Below are 27,458 nucleotides of genomic sequence, written 5' to 3' on the forward strand. Positions count from 1 at the left end.
TGAGCATGAGTAATCCTAACGTAGCCTCTTTTGTATCTTAATGCTATGTAAATAAAAACGACGTTTGTTACTCAATTATTTCCTTAACTTGTACATGTTTCGTTATCTACGTATGCCACAAGCGGTATTCAAACCCATGGCTTTAATGCAAACTCGAAGTTTTTTCTTTTCTATAAATCTATAGCACGCGACACTGACAGTTTTTTATGATAAAAGTGGGAAAATGATCTAAATTTCAGATGGAAGGTAGTTTGGAATGTGAAGAATTCATATAGGACGTCAGTTGACTTGAAAACATTACAAAGTGGGTAAAAACTAGAAATAACTGATCGGTGTAGATAACCTAAAAGTGATTATTTAACACGTGAAATAGAGGTACAACACTTCAAAATGAACGCGAAATGCGGATTTCACTTCATTTAGTATATGCAAGGCATACCAAAAGCATAAACTAACCTAACACAACCTGTCACAGATTCCTGTATGCAAGGCATATCAAAAGCCTGAACTAAATTAACCTGTCGCAGATTCGTATATGCAAGGCAATTCCCGCACTTTAGAACTTAGAAATATGCAAATTGGAAGTTTCAGTATAGCGTGCTATAGATAAGCTTTTTTCCTGTCCCCCCTCCCCCGTAGAAAGCAGAGCTACAGCGTTTTAAGGCAATAAAAATAAAGCTACTTTGTTAAGAAGTAGGGGATTCGTGAAGAATTGGATGCAGTCGCATTGTAGCCGACAACGACGGAGATTGCGTAATATAATATTATCAGCACCAAGAGAGACTATAGGGCCTGCGAGATAACAGGTTTTTGGGTTCGGACAGTAATAAATAAAACATAAACATTGAGTATCGTAAAATACAGTAGTCTTGAGATACGAAATAATGCAAATCTTAGAAACCTAGTACGGGTCGTGAAATACAGTAGAGCGCAATTATAGAATACGATACGAAAAAATAAAAATCTGCCGTAAAATGTAAACGGGTATAGTTGAAGTAGTATCGTTTATCAGGGTCATATTTTTCATATCTTATTCTATAGTTGAATGGGGCTAGATTGCATTTTACGATATCGTAGTAAGTTTTTAAGATATGCATTATTTCATATCGTATTCTACAGTTGACCGGATGGACTCTACTGTATTTTACGATAATAAATGTTAATGTTTTCTTTACTTTTGTCCTCACCCAAAACTCTTATTCACAATGCAGGTCCCATAGTTCCTCTTGTTGGCGGGAATAATATATTAAATCATTGCCGCCGTCTTTGTTTCTTCATCAGTTGGGTGTAGACTAATACGGCTGTATCGTGTTTTACGGTAATCCAGATTTTTTGATACAAGTACTGGTAAATATAAAGGAAATGTTCTTACTAGAACAACGATCGAGAAATCAATACTAACAGCGCCTGCAAAGCCGAAAACCCGCACGACAATATTTCCTACGACATCGTTGACTGTTTGAGTGATTCAAGCGATCAGTACTTTGGGAGTGATCAACTCCCGAACGTCAAGCAGCTTTGAATCGTAACAGTTGTTTATATCAGACCGAACTTTTATCTGGTTTGACAACTGTTATATATATATATATATATATATATATATATATATGTATAAACAATCAAGTATCCTATTTGATACATCATCTCTACTTTGTGTATAATAATCCGTTTCCCAATCTATAATTACTAGGCCCTTATTAAAAAGACTAGGATATATAGTTTTTTCTTTTGTGGTCGTGTAGTCTGAAGTAAAAAACTGTTAACGCTTTATTTAACGTTATGTTTTGTTTCTTACAAATGCAAATTTATTTGAGAATTGTTTTCCTATTTATATAACCATAGGCCTAGGTAATAGGCCTATCTGATAAATAGAGCCAGAACATTTTGATAACTAAGATACTGTTTTGTTTTGCCTTTTTTATCAATTAAACATTTCTAATGTTATTTATTTCAATGATGTATGTTCTTCAAAGTTACGAAATCTTTCCATGCCGACCAAATGCTATTCCGAGAATGATGAACAAGACTCGAGGCGCACGAGAGTTACGAGACGAGACTCGAAAGACAAGTGCAATGAACACAGCGAGCGAGGGTAGCAGTTATTTTTGTTCATTTCTAAGATCCAATAATAACTGATGTTAAAATAGTAGTTCACATGAATTCTTACGTAAATAAAAAAACTACGTTGTTTACTGTTTGATTGTAATAAATTATCGGGATTCTTTTATTATAGGATATCGCTTAATTTTCGTCAAGTTTGACAAACGATTCTGACGTCACAACATGGCCGACGTAAACCAACACGAGGAATAAATAAAACACACTGAGATATCACCTCAACTCACCCACTAACCTTCTCACATAAGTTGACCTCATGTCATAGACATATCACCTCAACTAATCCACTAACCTTCTCACATACTGTACGTCGACCACATGACATCACCCCATTCTCCAATCTAGCCAAAATACATTCTCATAAACACACTACCGATATCCTATAGTCATATAGACCCAAATTATCAATGCAACTTGAATAAAAGTGAATTAAAACGAGAACAGTATTGCATGTAATATGTCTACGTATTTTCTATCGCACAAGCTACTTCTCAGCATACATTCCGTCTAAAAGTTTGTCTTTGCATAAAATTAGTAGTTATCCGTTGCTACTACAGTATAATTAGTATCTTCTTGAAGTGACGTCTTACGGAAGATGGCAGTGGTGGTTAATATGGCGTATAATATAAAAAATATTTTATTTTATCCTGTTGATCTTAGTACTGAAAACATTTTTAAATGTCTTGTAGACCTCCGTTCGTTACTGTGTGCTATGTATTTGGATTCCAGTTTGCTTTCAAAACGATTTTCGTTTTCTTTTCGCAACTTTCACATTCTGTAAATTTCAAATTACAAATTCAGGTGTACAACTTTTACAATATCTGGATTTACATAAAGATTCAACAATAATAATTAATGCTAGCATTTAAATTATAACGTATTGGGGAAAATAATCAAATATTTAAGTAGGTAGCTACGGCAAATTACTTGTAATGACTTCGACTTTTTTTATAGAAAAATGGAAGCAACAGCAGAGAATCCTAACGCATCATCAATGCCTCGCTTGGAGTGCGTGGACATGATTTCCAAGATTCCATTCTTCGAGATGGCATGGAACCAATCTGCAGGGATGTATGGAAAGGTGAAGGAAGCCAATGCAGTGTTAAACTGGACCCTGTCAACTGCTGAATCAGCCATGCTTAAGGCTGTAGAACAAGCTGCTCCCATCGCAAAGAAATTGGAAGAACCTATTCATGCTGTGGATCAGACCTTGTGCAAAGGAATTGCTATCGTTGAAGAGAAGCTGCCCTTCGTCAAAGAACCCCCTTCACATGTAAGCACACTTCCTTACGTTACGTCTCTTGTGCATTGTACTACACGTAAAGATAGGCCAGCTTAGATCAGCTGATTAAACTAAAAGGGACACAAATAGTAGGGCCTAGAGTAGGGACGGTGATTTCGGCTAGTGGACAAGTGCATAGCAGCTTAATGTAGACTATAATTGACGAGTGTAAGTTTGTTGTATGCTTGCATTGAACACAAAACATTTTTCGCAAGGGTAGGATACATAAAGAATAATTAGTTCAGTAGATTTTCGTTGACTTCTTTGTTCTTAAACTGAGTTTGTTAAAACTAGTTTAAACTTTTAATGAAATATTTGCATAAATAGATAGTTGGGTTCACTGATAAAACACCGTCCTTTTTGAACCCAGAAATTCTACTAGAAATAAGAAATAAAAAAATGATACGGATTAAAATGGTCATTTCATGTAACAATCTTCAGAGATTCTCTATTCTGAAACGAAACAAATAGGCCTGTTTTCGCTTGACGGCATTTATAATACCTACTTATCGTGATATTCTTCACTTGGCAATAACGCTGAACAACAAATTTTTACTTTTTGTCTTGCTTCGAAATAAAAACAGATGACCTATTACTAATATGTGTGCTCTAAATCTAAATTTGAAATGGAAATTGCGCCATCACGTACCATTTTCGGGGAAAGTGAATTGAATTTTTTGTGAAACCTTTTTTTTTTTTCACTGCTACTGATAAACTTACAACAGACTAGGGATTCAAAATGCCTCATAAAACTTAAAAAATGTGTACTGGATACAAAAATGATGTCATACAGCTAAAGCACAAAAACACAACAATAAAAATATTTCGTGTATATAGGCCTAATGACAAAAATCTAGGAATTAGAACTTACCATTTAAAAGGATTTTCTGGATTACTTTCGTTTACAACTAGACTTGGGACTGTCTTTTACAAGGAACAATAGTTTGCAAGCATTCTGGATGATGATCTTTCTTTATATCGCCTTTCCATTTCAGTTATTTCTGGAAGAAATCTTTTCCCATGCTAGTCGCTTACCGCTCCAAGATTAGGAGGAAGGAAATCCAAATAAGACTCTAAAAAGTGTATTTTGAGACCCACATTACACCCCATCATATTATGCACTTAACATGATTTCCACAACTTCGATGTAGTTCTGAGTTTCTAGAATTTCCAAGAAAATTTGAGCAAACATCTTTGAAAGCGCGCCATGCTATTTTTTTCTGTAACGGAAAGTTTTTTCTCAGAGTCAACCATAACTTTACGAATTTGTGGACAGATGAAAATGCCCTCTTTTAATTTGCGTTTACCCAAACTGGTAAATTTTTCTTTTAAATACTGAAAACCACACCTTTGTTCAGTGCATAGACCTCACTTTGAACTGTTATGAAATTTAGTGAATAGAAGGAACCAATATGTTTATTTATTAGAAGTACAAAAGAACATGCCAACAACCATAAGAAACCGAAAATATATCATGAACTCATAAAATGCATTAACTTTTGATTTGATTTACAACCCCCAACCAGCGCCAGATATATTCTGGGAGAGGGCTAATCGAAAAATGAAATCATTGTATATCTTAAAAACCTTACGTGATACGAAGGAAAGATATGCAGTTTCGGATTCAGAGCACACCAAGACGTAAGGGACACATTGTTTTAAGTCGGAGCAAAATTCTTGTTGTTCAGTGCAATAGGTTTGTTTCTGCAGCGAGTTAGTAACAGGTTATTTTACGACGCTTTATCAACATCATAGGTTATTTAGCGTCTGAATGAGATGGTGATAATGCCAGTGAAATGAGTTCGGGGTCCAGCACCAATAGTTACCCAGCATTTGCTCATATTGGGTTGAGGGAAAATGCCGGAAAAAACCTCAACCAGGTAACTTGTCCCGACCGGGAATCGAACCCGGTCCATCTGGTTTTGCGGCCAGATGCACTAAACACTTACTCCACAGGTATGGACCGCAGCGAGTTTGTAATGGTTTGACAGCTGTTTGAAAACTGTTCCAACCTGAACTATTGCGCATATTCAGCTATGATCGGTTTGAAATTAATTTAAAACCATCCCTGCACGAATGCTCATGTACTGTAAAATCATTGACTAATATCGTAAGTTGAAGATATACTTAAATTTCACAGTATGTTATAATACTAAATATAGATAAGCATGGAAACATAAAATATCAAATGGACGTGTGTGGCAATCCAGTGGATAAAAGTAAAGCACAACTATCTTAATGAGCATGTGTCCTTGTGATTTAAGATTGGTTTGCGCTTGATTCGAAAATTTTCTGACCTTCAGGAAATGGTTTGACGACTGTTTGATTTGCTGCAAGAACGCCTGACTAATCAACAAGTAGTCAGTTTGAAGTACTCGATGCGTGCATGCTCATGAAGGTTGGAAATTGCTGCAGAAACAAACCTAATCTTAACTTCCTCAATCACCTCACTTCGGACAACTTTCGTTTAAACACGTCGAATTCTCCTACTTAAAAACTTATCTTAAAATGTTTTCATTTGTCCTTCATGAGATGTTATAACAATAAATATGCTCAAGGTTGGCAGGACAATATAAACAAAGGATCAAGTATGCCATATGTAGATGAAGCTGTTTTAATGTAGGCAATATCAATAGTGATATAACCGTCAATATTTAGTGTATTTTTGGTCCAGGACAATGCAGAGAGATCAGTTGAGATGTGGGCAGGAGTGACGGGGATTTCGCTGTGCGCTGCTGACGCACTCGGGGCGGGGAACGGGCAGTGTAGGTTCGCGATGATACAACCATACAAGTTTCCGTAACCATTTTAAAAAATGTCTTGCTTACCAACTGTATTGATGGAAGTTTTGAAACTGGCCGCCTTGGTTGTCCACATATTTTTCTTTACATACTTTATGAAATATCCCATAACTCTGTGTAATTCTGGTTTATTAATGCTATTAATTTCGTGATTGATATTACGGTTCAGTTCTTTCAGGATACATGGGTTTGTCTTGTGTACAGCATTATTTTAATGTACCACAGAGGTAAAAATCGCAGGGTGTTAGGTCGGGGGGACCGAAGCAACAAATTCCTATTAATAATTTTGTCCTGTTGGAACACACGTCCAGTTTCTCGCATCGAAATATCGGCTGTATGAACTGTAGCAGCGTCTTGTTGGAAGAATGTGAAATTGCACTCCCTGCCGGTTAATTCTGAAAAGAAAGGGGTCGGAATGTTATGTACAGCTGTCAAAAGAAAAAGTGGCCGCTCTCCTGAAACAAAGTTCCCTTCAGGTATCTTCGCTACAATTCGGAGACAGGCGATGTTACATGTTGTTGGACCACGTTGCCTGATATCTACAGTTATAATTGAAGTATTCTGTGTGTTATCGATAGCGTAATGGAAGCGTTCAGGCCTCTTATTCATGAGGTCCTGCGTTCGACTATAACCACGTGCTTTTTATGTTCTTTTTTGTTCTGTTTTTGAGAGAGACAAACTATACATAATGGCTCCTTTCTCTTTTACGATTATTTTAGTGATTAACATCAGGTTCATTAATATATTATGCCATGACTTTATCATTATGATATTGTGGCTGCAAATGGAAAGAAAAAAGATTTTATTCTCAATAAAAAATATCTTTCGTGGCATAAACAAAACAAATTTACTGGCGTCGGCCTTAAAACATTCAAACAATTAAGCGTTCAAAAAACAAAACAAAGAGCCACAATTCAATATTTAGTCTATCTTCCTCTTATCTCGATCATCTTGCAGTCGAGTGGGCGTGGAATTGACTAGTCTTTGCAAATAGCGACTGTTTTTAGACACGATATTCCAGGCATTCTGAACATACATAAGTGTCTGTCCATGGGCAGGTCTTTCATTGCAAACCCAGCAATCTCCAATCTTTCTTATTTTCTGCCTTCCTCTTAGTCTCCGCATATGATCCACATTTCCTAATGTCGTCTATTATTCTTTTCAACCAGAGACCCAACCAATTACTTTTTATCTTTCTAATCAGTTTCAGCATCATTCTTTCTTCACTCACTTTTTCAAACACAATTTTATTTCTTATTCTATCTGTCCACTTCACACGCACCGTTCTTCTCCACATCCACATTTCAAATGCTTCAATTCGTTTCTCTTCATTTCGTCGTAATGTCCATGTTCCTTCCCCATACAATGCCACACTCCACACAAAGCACTCCACTAGTCTCTTCCTTAGTTCTTTTTCCAGAGGTCCGCAGAAGATGCTTCTTCTTCTATTTAAAGCTTCCTTTGTTCATGTTTGCAGTTTTTCTTGGGAAGGATAGGCCTAAATGCGGTAACATCCCGTTGCTTTCCGCACACCACTATCTCTTTCGCATCTTATTAAATTCCAGGGGGCCCAAGCGTGGAGATGAGGAGAGTGGATTTGACTAATTTGGCCCTCCGGACTTCACCGAAAGTCACGGCAAGAGTTAAATATTAATTCTATCAGGATGTTTGACCCGATCAGAGACCGGGAAATCTCAATTAGCCTTTGCCCCCCGCATCCTGGATTAGCTTCTACGAATCATCAGAAAATCTTAGTGTGATTGGGCCAATTTTTCCGAAATTGTTTCCACACTTTTGCCCTCGTAGCTCAGCGGACGAACGTCGGAATTTAGATGTCAACGTCTCAGGTTCAATTCCTCGTTACTCCTTTTCATTTTATTGTGATTCAAGATAGTATAATGTAATAATACAAAAAGAAAAACTAATACCAGTATTATGCAACTGGATTTTTCCAAACCTAATATTAAATTTATGTTATTTATATTGCTAAAGAACGATTACAATATAAATAACTTGAATATTATTTATACAGTATCACTAAAGAACGATAACACAATATAAATGATAAATATCGGTTTGTTTAGTTAATATAAGATATTATATAATACGTATTTAATTATCTAAATAAAATAGCAAAGAAAGATGGTTATTTGTGTTATAATAATTACTTACATAAAATACAGATTAATAATATTGTGAAAGAACAATAACAATATAAATAACTTGAATATTATTTTATAATGCTAATGAAGGAAGACAGAATGTAAATGATAACTTGAATATTATTTATATCGCTAAAGAACGATAACAGAATATAAAAACGTGAATATTATTCAAATCGGAATTTCACGGATTTATTACAGATGTATTTAAGAAAATTTAGAAGAATAGTAATTAGTAACAGTGCCCTATTTATTCTTCTTGGATCCAAATTTGTAACTTTTAAAAGTGTGGTTACTATGTTGAAGTGTATGTGTTGCAACGGATGCTTGATTTGTTATGTATGTGAGTCAGTTATGGGATGCTTGATGTCGTCGCAATGTCGTAATTATAGTTTGTGTTCGTGTGACTATTGTGTATTAATTTATGATGTATGGTACAGAAAGCTGCATATTTGTGTTATAGAAGTGTTACGTATGTGTGTTAATGTTTTTGTATGTTTCAAATTGATAACTGATATTTGTTTTTCAATCGCAATGCCTAATTTACGGATTGTTTGTTTTGTTTACATCGCGTAAGCTAATTTAATTTTCTTTTCCATTTCTCTTTATGCTTACCATTTTTTGTGTACAAAACTATAGCCCTAACATACATATGTAAAATAGGGCTAACCCCCATTGGAGATACAATAATAATAATTATTATTATTATTCATATCGTTATAAAACGATAACAGAATACAAATGATGGCTTGAATTTTATTTATATCTCTAAAGAACAATAACAAAATATAAATAACGTGATATCCATAAAGAACGATAACTGGATATAAATGATAATTTGAATATCATTTACATCGCTAAAGAACGATTAAAAAATAAAATGAAAACTTGAAGAAGGCCCGAACCCACAACCTTTGAATCATTAAACAAGCACTCTACCGCTGGTCTACGAGGCGCAGATATGGAACACTTTCATAGTTCCGGAACTGCTTGTACAAGCACATGCATCGTGTAACATCGCCGCGACCCGAAGTGGACTTTGAAAATATTCGCTGTTCACGAGTGCGGCCACTTTTTTTTTTTTTTTTTGAAAACTGTACACTTGGTCAAAATGAAAGTGGCCGGTCTATTGAGCAGCGAAAATTTTCTAAGTCCCTTCGGGTGAGCGCGCAGTTCACTACTGTAAACCTCTGTGCGCCGTAGCTCCATAATATAAGGCGCTGATTTGGGTTACCTCCACAGCATGCTTCGAATCTCCGTAGTGATTTTTTTTGTTTTGTCCTTTCTTTCATTTTTTACAACTCCTTTTAGTGTAATATAGTCGAATAATTTTGCTTATATTAATTCATGTTACTTACAGATAATTACAAAATTGGTGAAAATTTGTGGTTATAATTCTAGGAAATCAGGATATATTTTGTCATCAGAATTATGGGTTTTCTTGTTCACAATTACTACGTTTAGGCCCTGATGATCACGGATTTAGATTAGCATAATAATCATATTCCCTGTAGCAAAACTTTCAAATTAATTATTGCCAATTATTTAACAGTCAACATATTTACTGAATGTTACTTAGGCAAGAGTGCAAAGCAGCAGGAATTAATAAAATAATTAACATAGAATTTTAATATGAAAGCCCCTAATTTTCATCTTTAGTGTTACTTCAATCTAGCGTTAAAAGTTTGTAATAACACGAAAAGAATAATAAGGCGAAAAGTATTCTAAGAATAAAAAAAGACGAAAACCTGTTATTTTCACTGATGCATTTAAAAGTTAACAAAAAGAAAAAAAGGTTTAGTAACTCCACGAACATTTGAACTTGCAACCTCATGAACTCTTAAATATCGCTCTACAAACTACGCTAAGAGTTTTACTGCAGTCAGAATGGCATTGTAACGAGCAATGGTCGTACTCCACTTGAGATCCTGTTATACATATCGGTATATAGTGTTTGTGTTACAATACTCACTGTTTACTCTCTGAACGATCTGTTTGTTTTAAATCTCGTATGTGAATTATTTTCTCTGAAGATTTTAGTGATTAATAGTTGTTCCCAATTATAACTACCAGAAGAATATACGCAATCTTTTGAACAAAGCCTGGCTGTCCCGAGCGCTCACGGAAATATCCGATTCGAACTTAGTTTCTCACACGCCGGCCACTTTCATTTTGACTAAGTGTACATATGTGAGGGGATTAACTGTATTCTGAAAGAAAATGAGCCCTATAATTCTTTTTCCGCTTATCAATTTATTCCTCATGGAGGCGTATATCAGGTTTCTCACAACTTCAATAACTATTGTTTTGTAAAAACATACAACCATAGTTGGAGAGCATGTGTCTTAGTTAATTTATACAACTGCAACTTTAATAATTTAGTGGCCTTTTGCATAGAGCCGTAAGAAATTCGTACTTGTTGGGAAAGGCGCCTAAGTGATTTTATAGGAGACTGTTCCAATCTGACCCATGTCATCTAATGTTTTTTTTTTTCTGTGCGAGCCTTTTGATGTTTTTGTTTCTTACCTGAATACTTCACGTTGTCTGAAATTTGTTATGAAGGTTATGGGTTTTGTACTTGATGGAATTTTTACCCTCCTGGAATCATGTTTGAAACCGGGTCGTACTTGGCCGACAGACTGAGCCTATACAGTTTACATTTATTCACATTTTCCATTTTAAATGCACAATAAACCACGACATAATACACAGTAGTATAGATTATAGCATGTACCGTGTCACTCATCAGTCACATGGAGACTGATCCACTAACCTTGATACGAGCCAGGATGAACACGTGCCTGCTTGCATCATCGAATCTGCCATCCCACCGTTCTCCGCCGCGAGTGAGTCAGCAGTGCACACTGAAAACCCCGTCGCTCCTGTCCACACATTATCTGATCACTCTGTATTAGTATTTTATTCACTAATTTGTAGCAGGTACCATGTTTTGGCGCAAGAAAATTTTCTTTTTTTGGCAGTGGGCTTGAATTAAGTGTAGTTGGCAGTAGATCGTTTTGAGTTGATAGCACAAAGCAAGATGGCAGACCTCCATAATTTCATATTACCGCATAAGATAAATTGGAAACTAGGCGATCTTCGCTTTTTTTGTAATGTTTTATAAATGTCTCTGTATTTAGCTTACATCTGATATTCTTTAGTCCATGTTTTAAGGCTTCAATTTAGTTTAAATATATACCCATTCTTGTTAAAGCAGTTTTCGTATTTTTCGTTGGGAAAAGTACCGGTACTCTAGTAACTGCATTAAAATGTTCCTAGAAATTGGTAATAATTTTAAACTTTTGAATTTCAGAAATAGTATTGGTAGCACACCCATTCTTGAGATGTGTGCTCTGCATCATCTTTCGGTGAAAATTCTGTATTTCCTAACACTACATACAATACATAGGAGAGAGAACGTAGACCTATTTAAATCATTGAAAGCTTTTCATATTCCTCGGCCTCATGCCACTTAAATAACCCCTCAACTAACCCACTAACCTTTTTACATACCTCTACCTCATGTCGCTTAGCTGTCCCCTCATTTAATCCATCTAGCCCCGACAGAAACATAAATCAGACGTCATCGCGTGTGTGGTGTGAGGGGAGATCGAAGATTGGACCTCCTTTCTAACAGTGTGTTAATCAGTGTGGGAGTAAGTTCTCGTTAGGTCTGTATCTTCCTAAAGGCAAACAGAAATAAAATACGGTACTTGTATCATGTGAAAAATACAGTGGAATGAGTAGCAGATTGTAGGAACATACTGACAAGTAATTTTAACAGGTTTTTATTTTTTGTTATTAAAGAATCCAGAATTATCTTTATTACGATGAAATGTTTCGTGCTTTTTAGTTTTTTCAAATTTTCCCAGTTTTAAAACTTGTTCGAATCGATTTAAATTACACACAATATTTGTTGTTGTTTAGTCAACTGTCCGACGACAAGTCTGAACCTCACAAGTGATACTTACAAGGCACTACTTGTGAGGCAACTAGGCCAGAAGATAATGGGGTAGGTTGGCCAGTCCTTTCCCCCTCCATTGCATACATTTCCGATTGGCTACATATTACATTCATCAGACTTCAAATGCATAAAACAATTGTTCTTCCTCTGACACATATCGTCAAAACACAATATTTATAGTGCTTTCATAAATCGTAAAAACTCTTTAAATTGGTGGTCTGCTTAATTTCACCACTTCGTGTTTAAGAAGTTAGAACGACTGTAAACACAAATTAGAGATTTACTTTTTCCTAACTTCGGGTGTAATGTCCTCACGATCAAGCTTGAACATTTTTTTCTGTTACATTACTTTCTCAGAGCACAGTAAATCAGTTATTCATAGATACCGTATTAAAAAGGCATATGACTCGGAAAAGAGAGAAGGTTTAGATAATATTCTTATTGAATTTGGTATTCCCAAGAAATTAGTTAGATTAATTAAAATGTAGCTAAGTGAAACATACAGCAGAATCCGTATAGGCCAGTTTCTTCGGATGTTTTTTCAATTCACTGCGAGCTAAAGCAAGGAGATGCATCATCACCTTTACTTTGTAATTTTGCTCTAGAATATGCCATTAGAAAAGTCCAGAATAACGGAGAGGGTTTGGAATTGAACGGTTTACATCAGCTGCTTGTTTATGCGGATGACGTGAATAAGTTAGGAGAAAATCAGCAAACTACAGTATTAGGGAAAATATGAGAATTTTACTTGAAGCAAGTAAAAAGATAAGTAGTTTTGGAAGTAAATCCCGATAAGACGAAGTATATGATTGTCTCGTGACCAGAACATAATACGAAATAGGAATATAAAAATTGGAAATTTATCCTTTGAAGGGGTGGAAAAATTCAAATATCTCAGAACAGTAACAAAAATAAATGGCAGTCAGGAGGAAATTAAACACAGAATAAATATGGGAAATGCCTGTTATTATTCGGTTAAGAGGCTTTTATCATCTAGCCTGCTGTCAAAAATTTGAAAGTTGGGATTTATAACAGTTATATTATCAGTTTTTTGTATGGTTATGAAACTTAGACTCTAACTTTGAGAGAGGAACAGAGATTAAAGGTGTTTGAGAACAAGGTACTTAGGAAAATATTTCGAGCTAAGAGAGATGAAGTTACACGAGAATGGAGAAAGCACATAATGCAGAATTGCACGCATTGTATTCTTCACTCGATATAATTAGGAACATTAAATCCAGACATTTTAGATGGGCAGGGCATGTAGCAGATATGGGTGAATCCAGAAATGCATATAGTGTTATTTGGGATGCTGAAGGAAAAAGACGTTTGGGGAAGGTGAGACGTAGTTGGGAGTATAATATTAAAATTGATTTGGCGGAGGTGGAATATGATGGTAGAGACTGGATTAATCTTGCTCAGGGTAGGGACCGATGGCGGGCTTATGTGAGGGCGGCAATGAATTTTCGGGTTCTCTAAAAGTCATTTGTCAGTATGTATGTATATTGTAACTTTTTATTCTCACTTTTACCACCACACACCCGTCAACAATGTGACTTTTATTTCTAATAATTCACCCTACAACAATGGGTATTTCACTCAACACAGCAACACGATAGTCGTTATTGCACTCCACTTGACAACGACAAAGACGTGTATTGAGAAGATCAACAATGTGCGCTATGTGCAGAACAAAACTGTCAGTTCTCAGTTCGCTTGCGCTGTCTAGTTCTTCTAGCTCACTGTTCAAGTTCACTGCACATCGAACTCAGGTCTCCCGGACGCGTCGCCTTCGCCTGGACGTTGCCACAGTTACGGACTCACTCAAGTTCACTGCACGTCGAACTCAGGCCCATCTTGCTCACTGCTGTCCAAGACTTGAAGGCTGACTGAAGACTAACTTCCGAAGATTCGTGCTTTTATTTATTAAATCACATGTTCTCGGATCTTCGATTCGCATGGCTTTCTGAATCTTCGAGAGGAATACGCTTCCAGATGTTTCCCCTTCTCTCTCCGCTCCGCCCTGTCACCGAAGTTCTCCTCCCCTTGCTTCTACCGCGTTATAGCTCCTGCCGAAGCTCGAGTTTCCGTTTCCCCGCGCCTTCCTTCTCGCTAGATGCGCGCGCAACCCCCTGACGCGACCAGTACGTTCCAGACGGGTGCACAGTGGGCCAGAACTAGGTAAAAATGGGACAAAAGTAAAAAAATCACATGTTCATAATTATCTCTTTGATGCTCTGAGATGAAAGTAGAGATGTTAAATAATACAGAAGTGACCTTGAAACCATCATACGGACTTTGTCTACTGTTGGCTGCCCTGAATGTTACGTTTGTAACGACACATGATACGTGAGCGCTGCATCAGCAAGTGTGGCAGTGTATAAAAGGTTGATTTTCTTAGTGTACTGAAGATAATAGTGATATGATGGCAGCTATAAATACTTCAGACTGTGAGTTTCAATTTCCATATTAACCTTTTACAAATAAGTTCGTTAATAATAACATATATTGTGTTACGTTTAGCAGACACTAATGAGATTATGAAGTTAATTAATAAGGATATGTTTAGACTTTTAAAAATGTCCTTCACGTTTCTTCACGCCAATTTCTTCTTTGAGCTATCAGTCATTTCTTACAGAGTATAAATTTGAAATCTCAGTTTGCCGTTTTTGCCCCTTTCATGTAGGGAATCATTTTTCTGAGACGTTGTAATTTTCATTGCTATTGCAGTTGGGCGACGCTTTTCACGTCAGGAACTTTTCGAAGTGTTGCTGTCAAACAAAAATGAAAAGAAGTGCATATATGACTTCATAATTTCAGAATTAGGAATAGATCATAATTATTCTGAAGATTTCTTTTCAAAATTGAAAGCTAAAGTAGAGTCATATTATAATAAATTTAACACAAGGTGGAAAAGGTGCCGCAGAATGAAAGAAAGATTCGAGACAAAATACGGTGACTCGTTAAGCAAGGAATTTGAAATTTCTTATCAAATTTCTTGCTCTCAAGAAGAATCAACTACTAGCAGTTCTATATCAGTTCTTTCGGCCGTCCGAGAAAACTGTTTTCAGAGAGTAGTATCAAATCAAAGAGAAGGAAGACGGAACAGCTCAGAAAATCAGGTAGTACTGATGAGCTTGTATTCGCCACTCAAGTAAGTCTAAAAAGTTCTGGGAAAACTGATGCAGCCAAATTAATTGAAAGTTCAATGAGTACCCCTACTCGAGCTACAAAAATATTAACCTCCTACAAAAAAACTTCCTCTGAAAGCGTAAAGAAATATACAAGCAATGAAGCCTTAGCACTTATAATAGATACTAAGCTGTCTAAACACCAGTATTCTATTCTGAGACTTGGAGCCAAATGTAGAAATGTAGATTTATACCCAACTTATAATAGTGTACGCGAGGCTAAGCTTCAGTGCTACCCAGATAAAGATTGTATTACTATAACTGAAGTTAGCGCTGAAATTATCTTACAAGGGTTGCTCGACCATACAGGTAAACAGATTGTTAGAAGCATAGAAATGATCCCGTCTCATTTTTTTTAACAGAATAACCTGACATTGTTCAGTAAATGGGGTTGTGATGGGAGCTCAGGCCACAATGAACTTAAGCAGAAACTTGCTGATGGAGACTTTTACTGATAGTGAAATTTTCTTGGTGTCATTTGTACCACTATTACTGTATAGTGAGAAAGATGACAAAACAAACACTTTGTACTGTGAAAATCCATGGCCATCTTCAACTAAATATTGCAGGCCTATAAACATTAAACTCAAACATGAAACAAGTGAGCTGATAAAAGAAGAAAATGACTGTATTAATAATAAAATAATATTCAATCAACACTAGTTGACTTTAATAATATTGCAGTTGAAATAAAGCATGAACTGAAAATGACCATGGTTGATGGTGAAGTATGTAACACAGTTATGGAAAACAAATCTGCACAAGTGTGTTATATTTGTGGAGCGTCGCCCAAGCATATGAATGATATAGATTCTGTGCAACAAAGAACTGTGGACCACAAGTCATTTTCATTTGGATTGTCGATTCTTCATGCTTGGATCCGTTTTTTTAGAATGTCTCCTTCATGTGGCCTACAGGCTCGATTTCAAGAAATGGCAAGCTCGTGGTAAAGATAATGAAATCATGACGCTTCTAAAAGAATCAAACCAGAAAAGTTTTCGAGCCAAAATGGGACTCATAATAGATAGACCGAAACCGGGTGGGAGTGGCACCTCAAACGATGGCAATACAGCGCGCCGGTTTTTTGCTAATCCTGAACTGGTTGCTACAATAACTGGAGTTGATGTAGAAATTGTACGACGTTTCTCAGTTATTCTTCGAGTGATTTCTTGTGGAAAAGATATAAATAGTGAGCATTTTAATGACTATGCACTTGAAACTGCAAAGCTCTTTGTACAGAAATACCCGTGGTTTTATCTTCCTGCGAGTGTCCACAAAGTATTAATTCTTGGCTCTCAGATAATCTCAGCCATACTTCCTATAGGACAATTATCGGAGGAAGCTCAGGAGGCTCGCAACAAAGACATTAAAATGTTCTGAGAACATCATACAAGAAAAACTCTCTTATCAATACAATGACGGATTTAGTAAACAACCTGTTAATGTCGTCGGATCCTCTCATTTCTAGTTTAAGAAGGTCACATGAAAAGCCTTCCAGTACTCTCTCTGACGAGGCGAAAAGCTTACTGCAGTCTCGAAGTGGTGGAAATGGGAATGAAGAAGAGGAAGAGCAAATTGCAGAGGCAGAGGAGCTGGAGGAGGAGCAGCAGCAGTCAACCAGTGCAGAGGAATGTGACAGTGAATAGCAAGATGGTTTCTTATAGGTAAAATAACTAAAATGTGTAATTATTAGCTTTTTTTTTATAAGAAATGTATCTTATTTTAAGTATGGATATGAATTTTACCTTTCATCCATGTCAAAAAGCTGACGAAATACTTTTGTCCCATTTTGACCACAGTCTGGTCCACTGTGGGGTGCCACAATGTGTATGTATGTGTGTATGTATCTAAGTATCTATGTTACTTTCTCCCTGTATGTAGGCCTATTGGCACTTCAAAATACTTGCATAAATATTTGTAGAAAAGTATTTGCTTCAGAATATTGATGTAAGCGTTAGTGTACACAAATTCATAAAACTCTATGAAGATAATTTTACAGATCTATGAGACTGCAAAGACATTAGTTGACTCTGCTCTGACGACTCCCATGGACACTGTATCAGCTGTGAAGAACTACGGTGCAGAGAAGGCCCACTCCTTAAAAGAGACAAGTCTCCTCAAAGCCAATGAGGTGCTGGCCACCCGATATGGCAACATGGCACTGAGTGGATTTGAGACAACTGCAGCTCTGGCCGAGAAATACCTGGATTATTACTTCCCTGCCACAGAACAGGAAATAGCTCAGGATGAAGGTGAGGAAAAGCCTGTTTTCTTGTTCTTGTCGGCCTGGGTGGTGCAGTCAGTGGAGTGCTGACCTTCTGTGCTCGAGGTTGCGGATTCGATGCCGGGCCAGGTCGATGGCATTTAAGTGTGCTTAAATGCGACATGATCATGTCAGTAGATTTACTGGCACGTAAAAAACTCCTGCGGGACAAAATTCCGGCACACAGGCGACGCTGATATAACCTCAGCAGTTGCGAGCGTCGTTATTTATTTAAATAAAACTTAATTATTTATTTTTCTAGTTAAGTGAGGCATTCCATTGTCGCGGGTGTGACAAATGTACAGTACATTTTCAAATAATTGTGAAATATATCAAATTAAATATTCCTATTTTAAATTATACCATTTTAAAAGCAGTTGATTGTTTTATATCTGCAAACATATTTTTAATAACTACGTAGGCTAAAGATAACTTATGATTAACTGAAAACTGTGACAACATTCTGACACTTATACACGTACTTACGTCTTTCCAGGAAAAGAATATTTGATTAAAATGATGGTATGCGAACAATTTTTGTAATACATGTTTAATGCATTATACTTGGAAATACTGTATCAGACAAAAGCGTTTTTAGTTTTCAAAATTATAACGTAACTAGTGGCTTGTAGCAGCAACTGCTGCTTGATAGAAATTGAAAACCTTTTGTCACAAATATAAGTCTTCGTTCTTCAACTACTGTACTGATCTACTAAATTGTTGGAAAAGCGTTTTTGAGTGATACTGTGTGAATAATCTTCCCTAACTGTAATTCTATAACAAACAGTTATAGATTCATTTGACTGCCTGTCATGGTTTAAACGGAGAGGATGGTTTCAATATGGTGGAAAACCAGTGAATTTAAGAAAAAAGTTAAAAATACATTTTGATATGTGAAAAATATATTACGTAAATTTTAATGAAGAAAAATATATTATACCTAAATTTGAATGCGCACTTGTCTTTGTAAGGCGTTGCGACACTTTTTAAAGCTCTGGTGCACACGGTTTTCAAGGGGGAAAGAATGGTTAAATTTGGTGGAAAACCAGTAACCTTCCGGGAAAAAAAAAGTTTTGCTTTATATTCTTTGTTTTGTGAAACATATATTGCATGAAATTCAGTGTGCATATATGGTTTTGTTAGGTGCTGTAATGCCATTAAGTTCCCGTAATCAACTTTAGTTTTTGCTTCATTCTCACACGAAAGTCTATATCTTTGGAACTATTAATGCTACATGCATGATATTTGGAACACATATTCTTTAGGCTATTAGGAAACTTCTCGCTGGAATAGAAATGCCATTTTATTGCATTTAAAAATGTCTCATTATTTCTGTAAGAGTATCTCTACATTCATTTTTAAACTGTAATTGTTTGTCTTGTAATTTTGAAAGCCGACATTAGAATTATGTTAGACATTTGTATGTATATGTATTTATTCACACTGCAATGGGTATATAGGCTACTTGGTGGTAGTGGTAACTAATTACACTCAATAATGACAATTAATAATAAACGCAATTAATAAGAAATTAATAATACTAATAATAATAATTAATACTGCTGCTGCAGCCTCTGCTACAACAACTACTACAGCTGCAACAAATACTACAGCTGCGACAACTACTACAGCTGCAACTACTGCTGCTGCTAGTAATAATAATATAATAATAATAATAATAATAGGGAGCACCCTAAATTAAATGAAGCACGATCACTTAAAATAAGATTTAAAGAAAATCTAATTTGTATCTTGACCCTAGGTTCGAACTAAAACCCACGAGTATGATATGTTCATACCTGCATAAGTACCTTTCAGCACTACACTCATTTCGCTGACAACTCACTCACTACACTGGAACTACGACACATTTCACTGATTCTGTTCTGATTTCACGAACATTTAAAAAACATTTCACTGTTCAAATACTTTGCATTGCCACTATAGACTACAAAGCTTCACTAACAGAAACACCCTTCACTTACACAACACACTTCACTCTTCACTCATACCTCACACTTCTTCACGGATATAACACTTCAATAACAAAATATCAATTAGGCCTATAGCCTTTAAGTAGTGTTTATAATACTCGTATACTACTGTCTACTAGTGAAGTCCTTAAGCTTATTTTTAAATACATTTTTGGTTATTGGTAAAGCCTTTAGTAAGTCTGCAGGTAAAACATTAATGAAAGTGCTTCCAGAATTTTGTATTTACCTTAAAAATGGGTGAATTATGGTACTACTCTTACAAAATATAGACTCTAAATTAAAAAAGAGTGATCTCTAATTTGTTTCAGCGATAATATTCAATGCACGTACAAAAAATGAAAATGTGAATCAATTAAGAAAAAATAAATAAATTCTACCATCATTTCCTTTTAAGTCTATACTCACAGACCTTATAGTGCATGTTTTATACTTCATGTTAATACTTAAATAATTTTGCACATATATACCAGATTTGAAAAAAAAAAAAAAAAAAAAAAAAAAAAAACTGTTCGGTATATTTATTTGAAAACCGTTTTCAGGGCTTCCAGCAGAAGTAGAAAGTGATAACAAAGTGCTGAACACGGTGCACACAGTGGGAAGGCTGTCCAATAAATTTGCACGCAGAGTGTATAATATCCTTTCATCACAAGTGAAGAATCTGAACAAAGATGACTTGCAGCAATATGTAAACACTCTAGCCATAGTCATGCACCTCACAAACCACCTCAGCACCATCAACCAAAATCTGAAAGCCACCACTGGAAGCAGTGAAACGAAAACTGAGGACACTGGCAAGACATGGGATGAGAAATCAAAGGCTGCGTGAGAGAATAAGGTCCGACTATTTTTGTATTGTAAATTTAATATTTTCTGATACTGATGTTAGTGTTTTTATATGTATTTTGTTATAAGTTATAAAAATCAAATATATGCAGTTGATACATAATTCTGGCTATTTATGTTATTAATCAGGCCTTTAATATCACATTTCGTGAAACTTTTACATCCCAATCTCCAATTTCATGAAAAAATCAGTCATTCAGAAACGTCTGTTGCACTTCAGATTACTGGCAATAGTGAATTTCATGTACGGTAATTCAGAATGTGTAACTCAAATTCAGAAAAGATAAATTGTATTTCAGAAAACGTCAATTTGAGGTCCTACGTACACGACTTCTTTCAGAAGTAAAACTATGAATTATCTGTAAAAATAAACTTACACTTATTGGTACGTGCAACAATATCAGGGTTTTGACATTAAAAAAATGATGGTACAGCAAAGAATAGTCGATGCAAGTGTTTGAACAATATAACATGAACCTTTAACTTGGACGGGGGATCAACATAAAAATGGTAATCTATACTGCGTAGATAACGAAGGTGAGGTGCACATTATGGAATTACTATAAATTATTAATAAAGTGTTGAACGCAAACATTTACGAAACTTCTTTCCAGGGAATTCCTTTTATAATTAGCTTGAAGTAAATGGTCTTACAGTCTATACAAGATGTCTTTGGAGCAGATATAAACAACGGAACGAAATGCAAGATAGCGTGGTTCACACAATACTAAATGTCTGTGTATGAATTACGTGACCGTCTACGTTCTTATAACGAAAAGTGAAAATTAAAGTAATGTCTTTGAACACACCTTCTTGCATCAGTCACTAGTAATTGTACTGCTGTCGTCTGCTCATACACCGCACAGATGCAAGACGCACTTGAACTGTAGTAGTGGACGCGTCTCTGAATACCGTCTCGTAACCAGGATATGCTCGCGCTAGTGTCTACAACGCTCTCAGCTAAGTAATGACTCTCCAATCAATGGGAGCGCAGCGATAACATGAGATGCATAGAGACCCTTGTTATGGTCTGCTCTGAAGACATCTAGTATAGAGTGTAATGAGGTAGTTTTCCATACACATGAATGAAGGACAATTCAAATGCTGCTTCCAAATCCATAAAATTATATTCTTGCTTACATGTAGTAATCTCCATCGCAGTTGACCGCGTTAACTGTGCTTCCATCATTTTTCCTTCTAAGTCCGTAATAGTTTGTTCTTCTGTATCTGTTGTCTTCTAATAATTAATATCCATTATTCAAATTTCACTACACTGAGATAAGGAAGCACACAACTATAATAGTCCTACTCTAGTTACATTATTTCACACCTGTTAGGGCTTTGTGTACCATTAAAGAGCCTCTTCTTTGAAATTTCGAACAATGCATATCACCAAAGCATTTTGCTTACATAAAACACAATTGATTCTCGCCTTAAACTGTATAATACATTAAAGTTTCAAACAGCTGTTAATCATTATCTTGCATGAGAGTGCCAATACACACGTTTAAACTTCCTGAATAGCAGATGGCGAAACATGTTATGTCAACATATCATTGTTTGTCACTTTACAAATCCTAAGACCAAATTTGGTATGTACACTTACCAAATTCTGCCACCTCACAAAACTGAAAGATTTACATATCAAGAAGTGACTGGACTTAATATTACTGTAATTATTAACCCTATACATATCATGCTTTGATGAAACCTACTGAGCTGAAAAACATAAAATGGCCAAAAAGAGACATCATGTTTTGCCATCCTAGTCTAGAAATATACTCGTAGTGTGAATGTAGATATATGTTCAAAAAGTTCCGGAACATTCGTAATTTCATACCAATGGAGTGTCGGCGCGAAATGTGGTTGTTACGCCTGTTTAGCTGTGACTTTGATTTGAAACTGCTTTAAGTTACATTCATTTAATCCTATTAGTCATTGCTGGATGTTGGTTTGAGTAGAACAGTGCATCGCGTGTTTTGCGAATTTAGTGATGACAGAGTTACAGAAGTAACGCCTCTGCATTAAATTTTGCGTCAAACTCGATAAAACCTTTTCTTAGAAGCACCAAATGCTCCAGCAAGCCTATGGTGATCAGTGTTTAAGCCGTACTCGGTGCCATGAATGGTTTACGCGGTTTAAAAGTGGTCGGATGTCAGTTGTTGATGAGCCTCGTTCAGGATGTCCTTCAACGTCTACTGACGCTGAAGTCATGCAAGTCAACGAAATTGTGCGTGTCAATCGAAGATTGACCGTCCAAGAAATTGCAGAAGAGTGCAATATTTCGATTTGATCATGTCATGAAGTCCTGACACACAAGATTGGAATGCATAGTGTTGCAGCTATGTTCGTCCCATGCCTCATGATTCAAGAGCAGGAAGAACATCGCTTCTTGATCTGTGAAATAATGCAATAAGGACGAAATGTTCCTTCAGAAAATTGTAACTGGTGATGAGACATGGCTCTACGATTGCGATGTTGAGACGAAGGTTCAGTCATCATAGTGGGTTGGGAAAGGTTCTCCAAGACCAAAAAAAGCTCGTCAGGTCAGATCAATTGTTAGTCATGCTGACGGTTTTCTTTGACATTGCAGGAGTAATCCATCATGAATTTGTGCCACAGGAACAAACTGTTAATCGATGGTACTATCGGGATGTTCTACGACATCTCAGAGAAAATGTGAGAAGGAAATAGCCTAAAACCACAACTCGTGGTTCTTGCATCACAACAACGCGCCAGCACATACATCGCTGTTGGTTCGCGATTTTTGCGCCAAAAACGAAATGACTGTGTTGCTTCATCTTCCGTACTCACCTGACCAGATCCCAGCGGACTTTTTTTCAATTCCCAAGTTGAAAACAGCATTAAAAGGACGACGATTTGAAATGATAGATGAAATAAAAAGGAATTCGGAAACGGCGCTACACGTCATCGAGAAGAAAAAGATTCCAGGACTGCTTCCAGAAGTGGAAACTGCGTTGGGAACGATGTATCAACTGGGGAGGAGAGTACTTTAAGGGAGACCACGCAAAATAAGTTACAGGTAAGCCTAGAGATAGATTTTTGATAAAGTTTCAGATTTTTTTGAACAGGAGTATGAGAAAATTTTTACAATTTGTCTCTACAGAATGTAAAAGGTGAAAGATTAACACAAACAATTGGATAAGCTAAAAGAGTGTAATATCAATAAAAAAATATCTAAGACAGAGATCGGAAAAAGTGTAATCGTAATCACTTGGTTAGCACGTCTGGCCATGGAACAAGCGAGCCAATGTTCAAATCCTGGTTGGGTCTTTTTCCGGTATTATTCCTCAACCAATTGAAGCAGAATTGCTAGGTAACTTTCGGCGTTGGACTTCGGACTCATTTCGCCATAATTAATTCACACATCATCATACATACAATAGCCCGGGTTAAGTTCACATTGACCACTAGCAATAGTGACGTCGCAGGGACAGCGCAGTAAAGTGTCTTTGCTTCACCTCTTCCCTTCCATCCAATTCCCCTACAACTCCAGTACATAAGCATCTATCAATGGCTAGTTACCTGCTTAGATTTAGATTGCTTTTTGCTCAAAACCTTCAACGTCTGTTCGGAAACGTGTGTTTAAGGAAGAATGGGAGGAACAGTATTTTTGCATATGTGACTATGAAGAAGCCTCTTGTGTTCTAAAATTCTAATAGGTACTTATAAATCAAACATAGAGCGACATTACGACACATGTTATAATGATTATCGTAAGCATGAAGATATTTAATGTAATTGTGAACGGAAATATATATATTAGAAAATGAGAATAAAAATAATTTTCTTTTCGTTGGGGTGGATGGGGCGAAGCAATTCAAACATAAAAAAATTCAAATAATAGTTATGGTACTAAAATATGATGAAACAAGATATGAGTCAAAGGGAACTCCATGCAAGTTCCGTTATTGCTTTGGAAATCGCAAAATCATTGAAGTGCTATGATAGACAGTTCATTAAAACATGTCTGAGTAAAGTTGCTAACAATATTTTTCCCGAATAATCTGATGTTTTAACAATATGAAATTATCCACAAGGACAATACAAAGGAGGATAAGGGATATTGAAACACTAGCTGAACGAGAAATAAAATCAAAGATGCATAAACAGTGGTCTAATCTCTCGCTTTAGGTGGAAACATAGACATGGATACAGTAGAAATGGTAATGTTCACCTGCGAAGTTATGACGGATTTTGCTGTAGTCCTGTTGTAGAGGATACTATACATGATTTTCTTTTAATTTTTTTTGCAGTGTCTTGGATACTTTTGAAAATTTGGACAAATTAAATTTGATAGAAATGAAAAGTATCACTTTTGCAACATTTCTATACCAAAATTATAAATCAGAATTTAAAATCTGGGGGCACCAACAGTCAATAATGCACCAACATTTTATTTTCTGTGAAGACTTGATATGGGATTTTTGGAACCCAAGAATAATTGTGACCGATTATTTTTTTTAAATTAAAATATATATATAAATTGGGAACTGAAGGGAATAAGAATATTTGCTCGATGTCATTCTACTAAAGGGGAAGGTACAGATTGACCTGCAAAAATTTAGTGAAATTAATTTTTTATGTCTCGGCTACTATAAAAGCTAAATGATCAAAACTTTTCATGCTTAATAAGGTTCTACATACATTACTTACAAATGGCTTTTAAGGAACCCGCATGTTCATTACCGCCCTCACATAAGCACACCATCGGACCCTGTCCTGTGCAAGATTAATCCAATCTCTATCATCATATCCCACCTCCCTCAGATCCACTTTAATAGTATCCTCCCATCTACGGCTCGGCCTCCCCAAAGATCTTTTTCCCTCCGGCCTCCCAACTAACACTCTGCATGCCCTGCCCATCTCAAACGTCTGGATTTAATGTTCCTAATTATGTCAGGTGAAGAATACAATGCATGCAGTTCTGCGTTGTGTAACTTCATCCCTTTTAGCACCGAATATTTTCCTAAGAACATTGTTCTCAAACATCCTTAACCTCTGTTCCTCTCTCAAAGTGAGATTCCACGTTTCACAACCATAGAGAACAACAGGTAATATAAGTGTTTTATAAATTCTAACTTTCAGATTTTTTGATAGCAGAGTAGATGACAAAAGCTTCTCAACCGAATAATAACACGCATTTCCCATATTTATTCTGCGTTTAATTTCCTCCTGAGTGTATTTATATTTGTTACTGTTGCTCCAAAATATTCGAATTTTTCCACTTCTTCGAAAGATAAATCTCCAATTTTTATATTTCCATTTCGTAGAATATTCTGGTCACGAGACATAATCATATACTTCGTCTTTTCGGGGTTTACTTCCAAACCTATCGTTTTACTTGCTTCAAGTAAAATTTCCGTGTTTTCCCTAATCGTTTGTGGATTTTCTCCTAACATATTCATGTCATCCGCATAGACCCGTTCGATTCCAAACCCTCTGTGTTATCCTGAACTTTCCTAATGGCATATTCTAGAAATCTAGAGCGAAGTTAAAAAGTAAAGGTGATAGTGCATCTCCTTTAGCCCGCAGTGAATTGGAAAAGCATCAGGCAGAAGCTGGCCTATACGGACTCTACTGTAAGTTTCATTGAGACACATTTTAATTAACCTAACTAGTTTCTTGGGAATACCAAATTCAATAAGAATGTTATATAAAACTTCTCTCTTAACTGAGTCGTATGCCTTTTTGAAATCTATGAATAACTGATGTACTATACCCTTATACTCCCATTTTTCTCCAATACTGTAGAATACAAAACATCTGATCAATAGTCGATCTATTACGCCTCAAACCACACTGATGAGCCCCAATAATTTCATCTACATACGGAGTTAATCTTCTCAAAAGAATATTGGATAAATGTTGTACGACGTCAACATAAGTGATATTTCTCGAAAGTTACTACATCTTATAATATGATAAGTGTTTGACTGAAAATATAATACTAATTATTGTCTTAATGACCTTTAAATTTACTACAGTTAGTCTTGTCCCCCCTCCTTAAAAATAGGTTCAATTATTGACTCCTTCCATAAGAGATATGGAAACACAAAAATTGCATTTTATAAAACAATATTCAGAGTATATCTAATAATTACCTATAAAAATGATATGAAATATGCATATCCTTACAATCGTAAATGATTTACATAATAAAATATACAATTAATTAAATATCAGCTTGGTTCTTTTACTGGAATGTTTAAAGACATACATGACACATAGTCTAGGATTTTTTTCCTATTTCTTCAAGAATTTTTTTTTTCTTAATCGTTACCTTCAATATTGAACTTAAAAAATTTATGATCAAGAAAAAATATTTTCTGAAGGAATAGGTAAAAGAGCCTAGACAATGTTGTTGATGTAGGTAGGGTTTTAAAATATTTCTGTAAAAGAATAATGCAAATATTTAAGTAAATGTAGATTTTATTATCTTTACGGTTGTAAAATAATGATGAAAATTTGATATTATTTGTACAGGTAATTATTAGTCATTTTAATATTCTGAATAATGTTTATAGAGTGTAATGTATATTCAGCATGAAAAGGATTGTTCATCTAGCTTTTATAGTAGCTGAGATATAAAAAGATGAATTGCACTAAACTTTTGCAGACTAATGGTGTATCTTCCCCCCTTAAACGAGAAGAGTTATTCGAAGCATGAAGAAAATATATAGGGGAAATGAATCTGAACATAAAGGAACAGACGGAACTCGAAATGTGACTTTAAAAAAGTCTACTAGGTGGACTAACGTGTTATTAAGAGAAATGGAAATAAGAGAGGACATAAAATGTTGCCATTGTATAACACAC

At 35.8% G+C, this 27,458-nt stretch overlaps 1 protein-coding gene across 4 annotated transcripts in view; it reads left to right on the plus strand.

Moving 5' to 3' along the window:
• LOC138698629 (lipid storage droplets surface-binding protein 2-like) overlaps window positions 1-20,721 on the plus strand; it is a 466,618-nt gene extending 445,897 nt beyond the window's left edge. For all 4 annotated transcript variants that reach the window (XM_069824754.1, XM_069824735.1, XM_069824744.1 and 1 more), the window contains exons 2-4: window positions 3,073-3,391; window positions 17,518-17,770; window positions 20,315-20,721. In XM_069824754.1, the coding sequence (XP_069680855.1) occupies window positions 3,077-3,391; window positions 17,518-17,770; window positions 20,315-20,601 (855 nt within the window). In that variant the 5' untranslated portion in view covers window positions 3,073-3,076 and the 3' untranslated portion in view covers window positions 20,602-20,721. The remainder of the gene's footprint in view (window positions 1-3,072; window positions 3,392-17,517; window positions 17,771-20,314) is intronic.
• The last annotated feature ends 6,737 nt before the right edge of the window (window positions 20,722-27,458 follow it).

Source organism: Periplaneta americana, chromosome 1, assembly GCF_040183065.1.
Source record: "Periplaneta americana isolate PAMFEO1 chromosome 1, P.americana_PAMFEO1_priV1, whole genome shotgun sequence".
Lineage (NCBI taxonomy): Eukaryota > Metazoa > Arthropoda > Insecta > Blattodea > Blattidae > Periplaneta > Periplaneta americana.